At 36.1% G+C, this 11,845-nt stretch overlaps 1 protein-coding gene across 1 annotated transcript; it reads right to left on the reverse strand.

The window, feature by feature from the left end:
- Window positions 1-6,067: 6,067 nt before the first annotated feature.
- Window positions 6,068-11,402, reverse strand: LOC149529214 (protein NPG1-like). Its single transcript, XM_089808536.1, has 5 exons — window positions 10,469-11,402; window positions 8,974-9,226; window positions 7,479-8,701; window positions 7,053-7,200; window positions 6,068-6,877 (listed from the first exon to the last, which is right to left on the reverse strand). Exons 1-5 carry the CDS (start codon window positions 10,706-10,708, stop codon window positions 6,558-6,560), a joined length of 2,184 nt encoding a protein of 727 aa, XP_089664662.1. The 5' UTR covers window positions 10,709-11,402; the 3' UTR covers window positions 6,068-6,557.
- Window positions 11,403-11,845: the final 443 nt, after the last annotated feature.

Consider the following 11,845-nt stretch of genomic DNA (forward strand, 5'->3'; position numbering starts at 1 on the left):
TTTCTGTCACCACAATATTTTCTAACTCCAAATGTCTCCAAATCCTTGTATTTGCATATGTTCATCATGGCACTTCTTTTAGGACAATGCACTAACCTTCTTATAAATAACATGTAATGGCAAAAGGCCTCATTGCTCACTATTAGATAGTAAATATTGTGCAAATTCAAAATGAAGAATACATTGATTTTATGATTATCATTGTGTGGGAATTAGGGAAGGTGTTAATTGTTTCTTGGTTGTCTTGATAGTTATCTTATGGGTTTGAATCATAACCATTTCTCCTTGTGAAGAGTTGATCATGAATCAACATGTTAACTTTTGTCGCAAGCAAAAATAGTGAATCAACATTCTTGAAAAAAAATGTGATAGAGGCCTGGTTATGGTGTGCATGTGCGTTTGAAGGTTGGTATGCATTCATGAGATGTTGAAGATTCTCTTGGAAGGATGGAATAGATGAGAGATTGTCGTTAGTTCAAAGATAGCAGTGGCATTGTTCTCATATATCATATCAATTGTATAACATAAGAACAATCATTTAAAAGTGGTATCGTAGACTATTCTTCTTACATCAATCATTATCGTAGACTTTAAGGAAAGAAGTTTGTTGCAATTGAGTTTTGTAAGTTATTTGTACCTATTTCCCACGTTTTAATAAAAGGAGACATTACATGAAGGGCATTATCAATGAGGAGCAACACAGATATCAGAGGCATGTGTAGAAAGTTTCAGAGACATATTTTATGACAATGACAATGGAATCATATCAGAGAAAATGATAGAAAGTTTTAGACCGATTGTTATGTACAACAAAGATATCACAATCATATCATTACAAGCTCATAGACATGGACTTGGTCTTTATATATAAAGAGAGATCTTTTTTAAGTTGCATATTACATATTAGCACAACAAAAAAATTGTTCCAGCTGCATACATATTCCAGAATCCAAATAATAAAACAATAAAACTCACACAACCTGTGTTAAGTGACAAGCCATAACCTAGTTTGATTGGTGTACTTGATAATTAGTTGAATTGATTACAAATTCCTATAGATATGACATCAGATTAGGTACAATAAAATGAACAATCAACTGTTCCTAGCTAGCATTAACTTGACTGGTCTATTTAGACCCATTGATTATTGTCACAAGCTTTTAAACATGACTATATAAGGAGTGAGTCAGGATGTATATAGGTTAACCTTACATTAACTCTAAACTACAACACAAGGGTTGCGCTAGGGTATTATAGGATTGTAATTATACAAAACTGCCCGAATTGCCTGAGTGGGTGTATGATGGTGAAGAGTTGTATTAGGTGAGTAAAGCTCACCAGTGGTTATAGGAATACAACTACATCAAAACAATTAGAAACCAAAACTACATATTCATTAGAGTGAGTAGTTCAAGGGTCTTGATCTTGTGTATATGGGTATGCAGGCATCCTGATAGGTAGAGTATGCCTCCAGTGTGCAAACGCCTTGGACATAGTTAGGTAGCACTTAACCATGTATGTATGTATTTGTATTTATGTATTTATTTATTTATTTGTATTTATCTGCCCATATTTATTTATTTTTATTTATGTATTTATTTATTTATTTGTATTTTCATTTGTATTTATTTATTTATTTGTATATATTTATCTATTTTGTATTGAATTTTTGGCAAGTGGTCAACAACAATGAATTTTTTAATGAATTCAAGATGACGTCAACAACAAGTGGGGCCAATAAGATAGAATATTGGCTAACAACCTTACTGTTCAAAGAAGTGCTCACACTTTTCACCAAAGATTCATGGTCTGTCAATTCGACGGGAATAGCCATGGCAGTTAGAACCTCAACAGCTTTCTTAGAGGCCTTGTGAATAAGTTTAACAAATCAAGACCAACAATGTTGTCAAAATAATAAATTTAAATTATTAAAGATATCCATTTTTAGCCTCATGGATCAAAATGCATTGTCTAAATTATTAAAGACATCCATTTTTAGCCCCAGCTTCTCCTCCCTAAAGTGTTCAATATTAGCAATGGGTAAACAATTCAACATCTTGGTAATGAACTCGATTTCATCTCGTTCCACATCCTTGACCACCAAAATCTTTTCCGTGGACAAGTAATGTAGCGAAAGATCAGTGACAACATCTCGTAGAATATTCTTCTAGATCAATAGCACATTGTATCCAATGGTTTTGATCTTCTTTATCATACCCAAAGTATAATTCCTCTCCTCCTTCAAAATCCTATCCATCATTGTATAATCAAAGACCATAATGTTCTGCTCAATGTTTGTCTTGGGAGGTGAAATCTAGAACTATATTATGCCAATCTTCGCATTCTCAATCCTAGTGGAGCCTCTAGCCATATGTCTTGCCTTCTTATCAAACAACAAACCCTTAACCATCTTTGTATCATCAACAGTCCCACCCAATTTTTGCAAAACTTTGATGTCCCTCAAATCCACAATGTCAAGCTTCCCAGGGTTGACAACATTCAGGACGACGTCAACAATAAGCAAGGCCAATAAGGTAGAATACTAGCTAACAACCTTTGTTTATTTGTATTTTATTGTATTTATTTATTTATTTGTATTTATATGCACATATTTATTTATTTGTATTTAAGCATTTATTTATTTATTTGTATTTATTTATTTATTTTGTGATGAATTTATGGCAAGTGGTAAAAACAATGAATTTTATAATGAATTTAGGATGACATCAACAAGCAGGGCCAATAAGGTAGAATATTGGCTGGCAACCTTACTATTCAAAGAAGTGCTCACACTTTTCACCAAAGACTCACAATTATTCAATTCAACAAGAATAGCCATGGTAGTTAAAACCTCGACGACCTTCTCAAAGGCCCTGTGAAAGGCCTCTGACATAATGGTAGGATGAACACCCTTAGACAACAAATTCACACATTGGTTAAGAATCGCACCGACGACGACAAAAACTATTATTGTGCTGTCACCAACAACAATATCTTGAGATTTCAAAAGCTCTACAAGCATTTTAGCTCACTAGTGCTACTCACAGGTGTTGCACTGCGGTCGTGACTTTCAACTTCTTCGAAAACCTTTTTGTGTTGTCTGCTTCACCTCTCAAAACCCTAGCAACAAATCAATAGATCAAATACCTCTAATGAAACTTCGAGTGTCAGATCGAATACCCTCTAATGAAACTTCAAGTGTCAGATCGAATCCTTCTCACTCAAACAATTTTGTTCTTACTCCTCTGTGTTGTTTGCTTTGCCTCTCAAAACCCTAGCAGCAAATCAACGGATCGAATACCCTCTAATGAAAATTCAAGTGTCAGATCGAAACCCTCTCACTCAAACAAGTTTGTTCTTACTTCTCAAAATGCACTAAAGGTGTATTGCAACCCAATAATTTATTTTTTTTGAAAACTCTACTTGTCATCGCAATTTAGACGTCGTTTGTCTTTGATGGTATAACAAGCTTGTCGAATCATCTGTCATTGGCATTAGTTCGACGTGTTGAACTAGTTATCTGACACCAATGCGCACCATAGATTGGGTTGATTTTCAATAGATATTGTTGTCAATACATCGACGCATATCAAAGGTGTCAAACTTTCAATGACAATTTAGCGACAAGGGCTTTCGATGAGTAATTATCGAAATTGCAATGAAAATGGGATCGAAAAATAGGCCCAAATTTACTAGTGTGTCTTCACACATGACGATGATCACAAATGTGGGTGTTTGCTCCATCAGCTTTCATCTGCCTCTAGATTCAAAATGCACACTACCTTCAACAAAGGAATGACAAAGAAATTATTGCCCATGTGATGTTCTACCACCTCTAGCAAAGAGTTGTTCAATGGATGTTTGATGTTCAAAGGAGAAGCAAGGGAGGGTTGTGGCTTAACATGTGCGAGGAGCAACCAACGAATTTCACATTGCCTACGATCACCAAAGACAGGCCACATCCAAGGCTTTAAAATGGGGAGGGAAACACATTGTAAAGGGAGTCCAAGGAAAATTCTAGATTGGGAATACTATTGTAGTCAAGGGGATTCCTTTCTGTAAAAGCCTTAAGATTGTAATCAAATTTTGTGGTTTAGCAATATATCCAATCGTGCCTAAAGCCCTTTGGGCATTGTTGTAAAGTCTCATTGTCTTTATGAATGTCTTCTATGCAAACTCAAACTTTAATGTACTCATGTGGATGGTTGTTGATTAGACTATGCACTTTGCTTTTCTAATAGTATTTATCCTTGTATGTTGTGTTCTCTGTTTAATAGTTCTATCCTTTGGAGGTCAATGATTGTCCCCAAATCAGAGGGATCCATTTCATGCCTCAATACATCGCACTAAGGTAACCTATACGCTTGTTCAAAAGTTCGACATATCACCTTGGCTTTTTCGTTGTAACCTCTTTGTGATTTTTCCTCCCCCTTTTACTCCACAAAGAGTTGACTTCTAGAATCTCAAAGGTCAATTGGCGAGGTGCAAATAAGTGTCATCCCATAAAGACCATTGTTACTCGTGCAGACGTCTTCAAGACTAAATAGAATTCCTCTCCCTAAACTATATAATTAATAAAATAGCATTAAATCAAAATTCTAATAAAAGAATTTTATTTAAATTCTATTTACTTATTTTTCCATACTCAAAAAAAACTTTTAAACATCACAATGGCACTTTTAAGAATACTTTAAGACAATTTTCAACTTTCATTACTAATGTTGCTCTCCCTAATAAACCTAGAATTTCTAACATAATATCAAATATCAAAATTTCTTAAATAATTCATTTTAAATTCCCACTTGTGAAACTATCATGTTATTGGATATGAGCTGATGTCATATATCATCTATTGTACTATATCAAAGTAAATTAGTTCAGCAGTTAAATTAATGTTAAAATCCCTAAATAGAGTACCAAATCAAATCTAGTAAAAAACTCTTTTATCAAGAAATCTAGTACACTGTGTGACTGACCGACCTGGGTATCCACCAGCTTGTGGCCAGATGGGCCAATATTCCATTTTCTCAAATGTGAATGATTGCTCATCAAGCCCACTCGTCAAGCCGTATTTGTCTAATCCCCGTGTTCTACTTCTTTGAAAAGACCTTTCACAGTTTCTGTGTAATATTATACACACAAACGATTTATTGGACCCACAATTTCATGACAGATCTTCTGGTAACATAGAGGTCCCATTTAAGGGTATTTTGTCCATTTTTAATCCAGCTTACTTAGAAATTGGAGCGAATTCCAGTTGAAAGTCGTTCTGGACAAAATGCTTTTAGACTTGTTACACCTGGTTAAAAGTTTTTAATAGATCTTATTTTTAACTGTTTTTCGATTAAATTGTGTATGCTTATTTTTAAGAGATTTTGTTAATTTAAATATAGGTTCTATCTAAAACTTGAAACAAATTTTAGATCATTACAAAAAACGAATAAATGAGAAAAATGTGCACACTTCATTCTCAAAAATTTAAATAGTCTAAAGCATACATGCCCCATATGAAAAAGGGTACATTAGAAATGAAGGAATAAATGAGAAAAATATGCAGATTTCATTCTCAAAAATTTAAATAGTCCAAAACATACATGCCCATAAAAAGTTTTAGTCTCATTTACACTTACATAAAAATATATATATTATAATTTTTATAAAGAAACGTACAGCCACCTCCATGTAATCTTATCTATATTGCCTTTTTTCTCATGAACATCACTCTCTCTATTGTAGCTGTTCCTTCTTTGCTGGTGCACTAAGTCTTTCTAATTTCCTCTTTCTTTTTCTGTTCAACAGTCTCTATGATATGTGATTCTTGTAATTTTTTGAGATTCTTCCAATTAAAAAATGCAATTTTAAACTAGATATAATCAATAAATGAAATTAGTCTTCCACAGTCCTGACTTAGAATGCAACTTTTGGGGGTTAATTTGTGTGTTTCTATTTGATCGATGTTTGGAATCGCATTCAGTGATTCATCATCATAAAGAGGAAAATGAGAAATGATTTTGCAGAATTGACCTTATAAGGAAGAGAAAAGTTGCATTCTGATAACAAGACAGTCGAGCATATAATGTTTTATGGATTTGGAAATATATAAAGCTACATGCACATTACCCAATTGCTGAGAAATCTTCAGTCCCGCCGTACAAATATCTACATACACCATGCATAGATGCACGTAACAAGAGTAAATATACAATGGTCAATCAGATTGAGATATGGATCTGCTGATTGAGAGATGGATCATGTTGGCACGTCTAGTATACCAGCATTAGCAGGGAAATTTACAAATTCTGCAGTAAGACTCGGTCAATAAAATTTCTTCCACTACAATGATTGTTAAAGTCATCAAATCAATCGTGATGTATTTGACCACACCAGTGAGAACTTGTTTATACTGGAGATTGCAGGCTGGGTTATACTTGTGTCTAACTTTCAGTATAACCAAAACTCCCTGGAAGCTTCGCCAAACTCGTTTATGAATTCTAATTAAGGTTCACTTGAAATCCACAATGAATTCTTGTTAGGCGGAATCGAAAATCCTTGTAACCTTAGACTGAATTGAAACTCTCAACTGGGTTAGACAGTTCTAGAAGATAAGAAGTTTGAAAACATTCTGCAGCATCCTGCAAACGCTCTTCCATCTTATGAACCATTCCCAGATTCAACCATGTTTTATGATTGGTTTTGTCCAGCTTAAGAGCAGCTGTCAATAAGGTTCTGGCAACAGGTAATGATTTAACCTCACTTTGTTGTCTTAGGATTTCAGCTGTAGATATCATGCTTGGTACATGTTCAGGATCAATTGCTGTGGCATGTGAAAAGGCATCCAATGCCTGGTTGTTTAACTTCTGTGCCTGATATAGCACCCCTTAAGTACACAAAGTCCCAGTTAGTAAAACTTGAAATATTAATGGTCCCGCTCATAACAGAAAATGATGCTGAATCAAGAAACCAGATTACAGGAATCCAGGATCATAGAAAACAAAAATGATGAGATACCCATTCCCAATCTAAAATGTTTGCATGAGATGATACTAACATACCCGTAGCATGCCAGGTTTGCGCAGAATGAGGTTTGTGAGCATTTGCTTTCTGCAAACAAATTCCAGCATCCTGCCATTTCTCTAGGCTAGTATAAACATATGCCAAATCCTGCCAGGCCTCCAATTCTAGGTCTCTATCACCCCAGCCCTGTGCACTCAGAGTGAAATCAAGGATACACTAGTAAGCAATTGCTTCCGTGCAATTATCTATTACTTTCTCTAGTGGCATTCAAATCTCCCAATGAAAATTTAAAAACTTAAATGCAATTGATACTATCATTAAGTGCTAGGAATGAGCATGCCAACTGATTTTCTCGTGGGAAAAAAGTGGACCAAAAAGAATGGATGAAGAGAGGCCTAATAAAATCTGGATAAAAATGATAATGATATCTATTATCATAAAAACCATGAATGATGAATGCATACCTTAAGCTTCCAAATGCCATTCCCAAAACTTTTCTTTTGAGCTTGAACTAAAGCAAGCAACCGGCCATATGTCTTGATAGCATCCTTGGACTTTCCTTGGGCATTTTGAAGCTTAGCTTTTGTTCGAAGTAGCTCTCCCTGCTCCCACTTTCCAGTCTGATCCAATGCTGCATCAATAACTGTTTCTGCCTCAGAGTACTTTTGTTGTGCTGAGAGTACAAGAGCAAGAAGTCTCCACCCTTTTATTGATGTGCCTCCTTCCATCTCTAGTAACTTTTTTGCATACTCTAGTGCAACATTTAAATTGCGCTGCTCTGCATTCTCCAAACAAAGGGACATAAGCATTATAGGGTCTCCAATCTCTGTCGAGATAGCCTTTTCCAAAGCAGTAACAGCCCCGGATTGCATATGAGCCCTTTCTGTGTCAGAAAGTGCAATTTTAGACTGTTTCCCTAAGGCACTGCCTAGCAAACCATTGGCAACACATTTCATGCAGTTACCTTCCCTTCCTAAGATCTCTAGGCTTTTTAAAGCTCTTTCTGCATAAAGCGCAGCTGGATTATCATGGTTGGAGTTTTTGCAAGATATTTTTGATGCCAAAAGAAGTGCTGGGATAAAATCTGGCTTCTCATTATGGCCAACGGCCTTTTTTAACAGGTTTAAGGCCACCTCATCCTGGCCTCCAGCACTATAACAAAGAGCAAGAGTATACCACCTATCAGATCTATTGTAGATCCTAGGAACTAACTCCTCTACTTGATTAGCTAATGTTCCAAATTGTCCTGTTGTTGACAATGCAAAGGTAAGGTGCTCCATTATTGTGGGATCCCAAGGAATTTTTTTCAGAGCAAACTTTCTAAGGAGAATCAGCAGCAACAAAACTGCCTCCTCTATATTATTCTTAGGAATGTACGAACCCTCCACTTGAGCTCCAAGGCTTGGAGGGCCTGCTTCAACACCACTATAAAGGAGCATTATGGCAAACTCTTTCTGTATTCGACCTGAGCATTCAGAATCCAGACCCCAGGGATTAAGCAAGGCTCGTCTATAGGCAGACATGGTTTCTGGAACAGAGCCTTCCTGCTTCCAAAGCTCTGGGAGTAACTCTACTGATTTGCTCACTATTTCATGCAATTTGCAATCTCGAGTTATACCTTCAGGCATGCATTGAAGAAGTGCGGACTCAACTGTGTCCAGAACGATCTTGCATTCTTGAGCAGCTTCTGAAAACTTTCAAAAGAAGAAAATTAGCGTTCGTTGGGAACATGCTTGATAAAGTATTATTATTTGCAGCTAAACATCATGAATAATGTTTCATGATATGTTATAAATATGTTTCTTGAGTTGAATTCAAATGTTAGTTTGAAATGTAATATAGGATTACGTTGATTAAAATTCATGGAGAAAATATCAGATCTGTTGAAACTCAAATAATGAACCATGTTTAAAACAGCATTTAGTCTTAGAAGGCAACTTTAATATCAAGTATAGGTACCTCTTGGCCTCCCTAGATCCTGCAGGGCCTTTGCTTTAAGATAGACAGCTTCGAGTAAAAGATTAACAGCGTGCATTGACATAGAAGTGGGAATTTCCCCACGCAACCGACCTTTCCGGGACTGTGCTCTATTTGCAATCGTACATCTCATCTTAGGTATTACAGAACTTATGTCTATTCCCTCAAACACATACAGCGCTGCCTCTATGTTTCCTCTCTGATATTCAAGTCGCCCCAACAATGCTCTTGCTTCCTGATTCATGACATAATATAAATTTGACATTCAACGTAAATCTCTATGCATATTTCAATAAAAGTCGGGCAGAATTTTAAAAGAACTTTATTTGATTCCAAAATATTTGTTGACTGAAATGAAATCAAAAACTTGTGCTCCAGATGAACCTATTGTCCACTCCGAACTTTCTCAATATTTCTTTAATACAGTTACAGAAATAACTGCATAAAGTATAGAAATCACATCAACATTTCATATAAAACTTCTAAGATGTATCATCGGGAAGACTGATGATAACCAGAAAGCTTTCTGATTTACTTTCAGAAAATAACTGCTCTATCAGAACAACCAGAGGGCAAGAAAAAGGTTTCTACTCCCAGAAAGGTAATCTACCGTGAGGATAATCTGAAAATTATTTTAATACAATGGACATCGTCAGGTTTGTTTCTTTCTGAAACTCCAATGGCATTCGAAAAACACAAATTTGTAAAAACATTGTTCAAACCCACTCAAGAGTCTACATCTATGTCTTCATTAGCTGGATTTCAGTACTAGGAAAGAGAGATGTAGGAGTAAAACGTGGCAGGTGGTTTGAGTAATATTTTCTGACTACTCAATTTGTATTGAACTTACCAAGGAGTAGGATTGAGAAGACCAATCCGCAGCCAGCTGGTAAGGCAGACACGGCTACCTAATATTTATGAGGTTTCTCCTTTTGATGAGATCTCTAGTAAAACGTTTTACACATGCCCAAGATGAAGATGTACTGCACCTAGAGAATATGGATCTTCAAGCTAGTGCATTTTCTTTGAAAGAAAAGATACTGCTTAGGTGAATATTGGATTGTATCAGTATGGCCATAGATTCAAAAATGGATTTTCTATGAATCGCAATTCCCATATTTTATATCATTATTTCTCAAGAGATTGGCGATACATCCAACTCAACCCATATCAAGTAGTTCACAGTGGCTAACACGGAGCATCAACGAGATTCACACCTTCATACATAACTTTCTCAGTGAAAAGGATCTGGCCTTCAGTAAGTCTCAAATAGAGTCCTAAGCTATGTTCACAAGTTCCATTCCTAAGAAACTAATATAGATTAGCGATTCCAAACAGATGGGCTGATATTTTCATATAACTATTTCTAGACATTGTAAACCAACCCCAACTGGATCTTTTTAACACAATTATCTCTCCGCACTAGCCCATTAATTTTAGAGATCTATCAATTGGATATCATAATAGATAAACAAACCTCATAATTGAGAGAAAAGCCTTCCCGTAGTGATGATTCTGCTTCCTCAATGTTACCATTATCAGGCCTGCCTTCACCATCTCCCGTCCTCGAGGAAAACCCACTTGCAGAAAAATCCCTTGTAGCAAAGGACTCCGGAGACTGAGGCATTTCCCCTAATTTGAACTGCTCTCTTGAGCAAGTGCACATCATCATCTTGTCTTTGTCTGCGGATAAAACCCAACTCCAAAACCCAGGCATTTATGAATACCAACTAATTCAACTAACTCTTCGTTTTACTAAGGAAACACCCCCTCTCACTGTGGAAATGAAACCTGAAAAGTCCTTCCAGCTTTTGTATTGAAATAAATTATCTCTGCAACTTTCTACAAGTGTAACAGACACACTTGTCCTTCTATGTATACTGGAAAGATGAAAAAGCTCGGCTTCTATGGTTCACCACACAAATTGAAATAACTAGTTTAAAGCAAATTTACACTTCAGTAAACAAGGTTCTTCTTGTGCCCCACTTAAGAAAATCAATAAATGTTCAACTGTATATACAAGCTGTATATAGACAGAGTGTTGCTAAAGGTTGTTGGGTGGCACAAATTCAAGTATTAAAGGCGGAGATTGATGTGTTGAATGTGAAATGGAATATTTCAGCACTATGAGCGCAGCATGACATAAGTCTGTCCCTCGCTGTTGACTACAAACACATCTACCATAATCTCAATCTGAGAGCCTATAGCAGACCACCATCATGAATATCACGTGAAGCTCTATAGGCGAAAAGACTTGCATTCAAGGCAAATACATACAATATCCAATTCCATTCTGTAAATACAAATGGTGCTCGCCATTATAATCAGAAAGAGACTGAACCCACTTGTATGTTCTCACGGCCATGAAATTCTAAGCGCGTTTTGCGTTCAAAAAGAGCCCTGTACAATGTGGACCTGGATACTTTTTCTTTGAATTTGAGGTGAAATATATGGTTCACGGTGTGAACTGTAGCATCATTTTTTAATGTGGGTTTTGGATTTTCTGTCGACAGGACCGTACTGTAAATTGTGGTGGGGGCATGAGGATAACTAATTGGAGAAATTTTGTTACAATGTTGAGGTGTATAAAAGTACACTTTTCCTTTCTTTTCTTCTTAAAAATCGGATGTTTGGCGTGGCTTGAAGAGAAAGATCAATCCATGGATCGAATCCAGATGCAAATAGTAAATCGAATGTGACACATACAGTGCAGAGGAATCTATCTACCTTCAGACACCGAAGTTGCGAAAGTGAAATTTTCTTTTGACCAGCAGCACAGCTTCAAATGAAATGACCCATATGTGCAGAAGCTGGCCAGAGTTTTAGAAATTTAATGTGCCTTATAATGATTAAT

Source organism: Cupressus sempervirens, chromosome 11 (genome assembly GCF_028749045.1).
Source record: "Cupressus sempervirens isolate cs-2001-9-10 chromosome 11, ASM2874904v1, whole genome shotgun sequence".
Taxonomy (NCBI): domain Eukaryota; kingdom Viridiplantae; phylum Streptophyta; class Pinopsida; order Cupressales; family Cupressaceae; genus Cupressus; species Cupressus sempervirens.

Excerpts from the sequence above, each read along its gene's own strand:
- LOC149529214 (XM_089808536.1), bottom strand. The coding sequence starts at position 10,708 with ATGCCTGGGTTTTGGAGTTGGGTTTTATCCGCAGACAAAGACAAGATG. Across the intron at positions 9,227-10,468 it reads GCTTTTCTCTCAATTATGAG|GAAGCAAGAGCATTGTTGGG; the intron begins GTTTGTTTATCT and ends GTCATGAATCAG. Across the intron at positions 8,702-8,973 it reads GGATCTAGGGAGGCCAAGAG|AAGCTGCTCAAGAATGCAAG; the intron begins GTACCTATACTT and ends GAAAGTTTTCAG.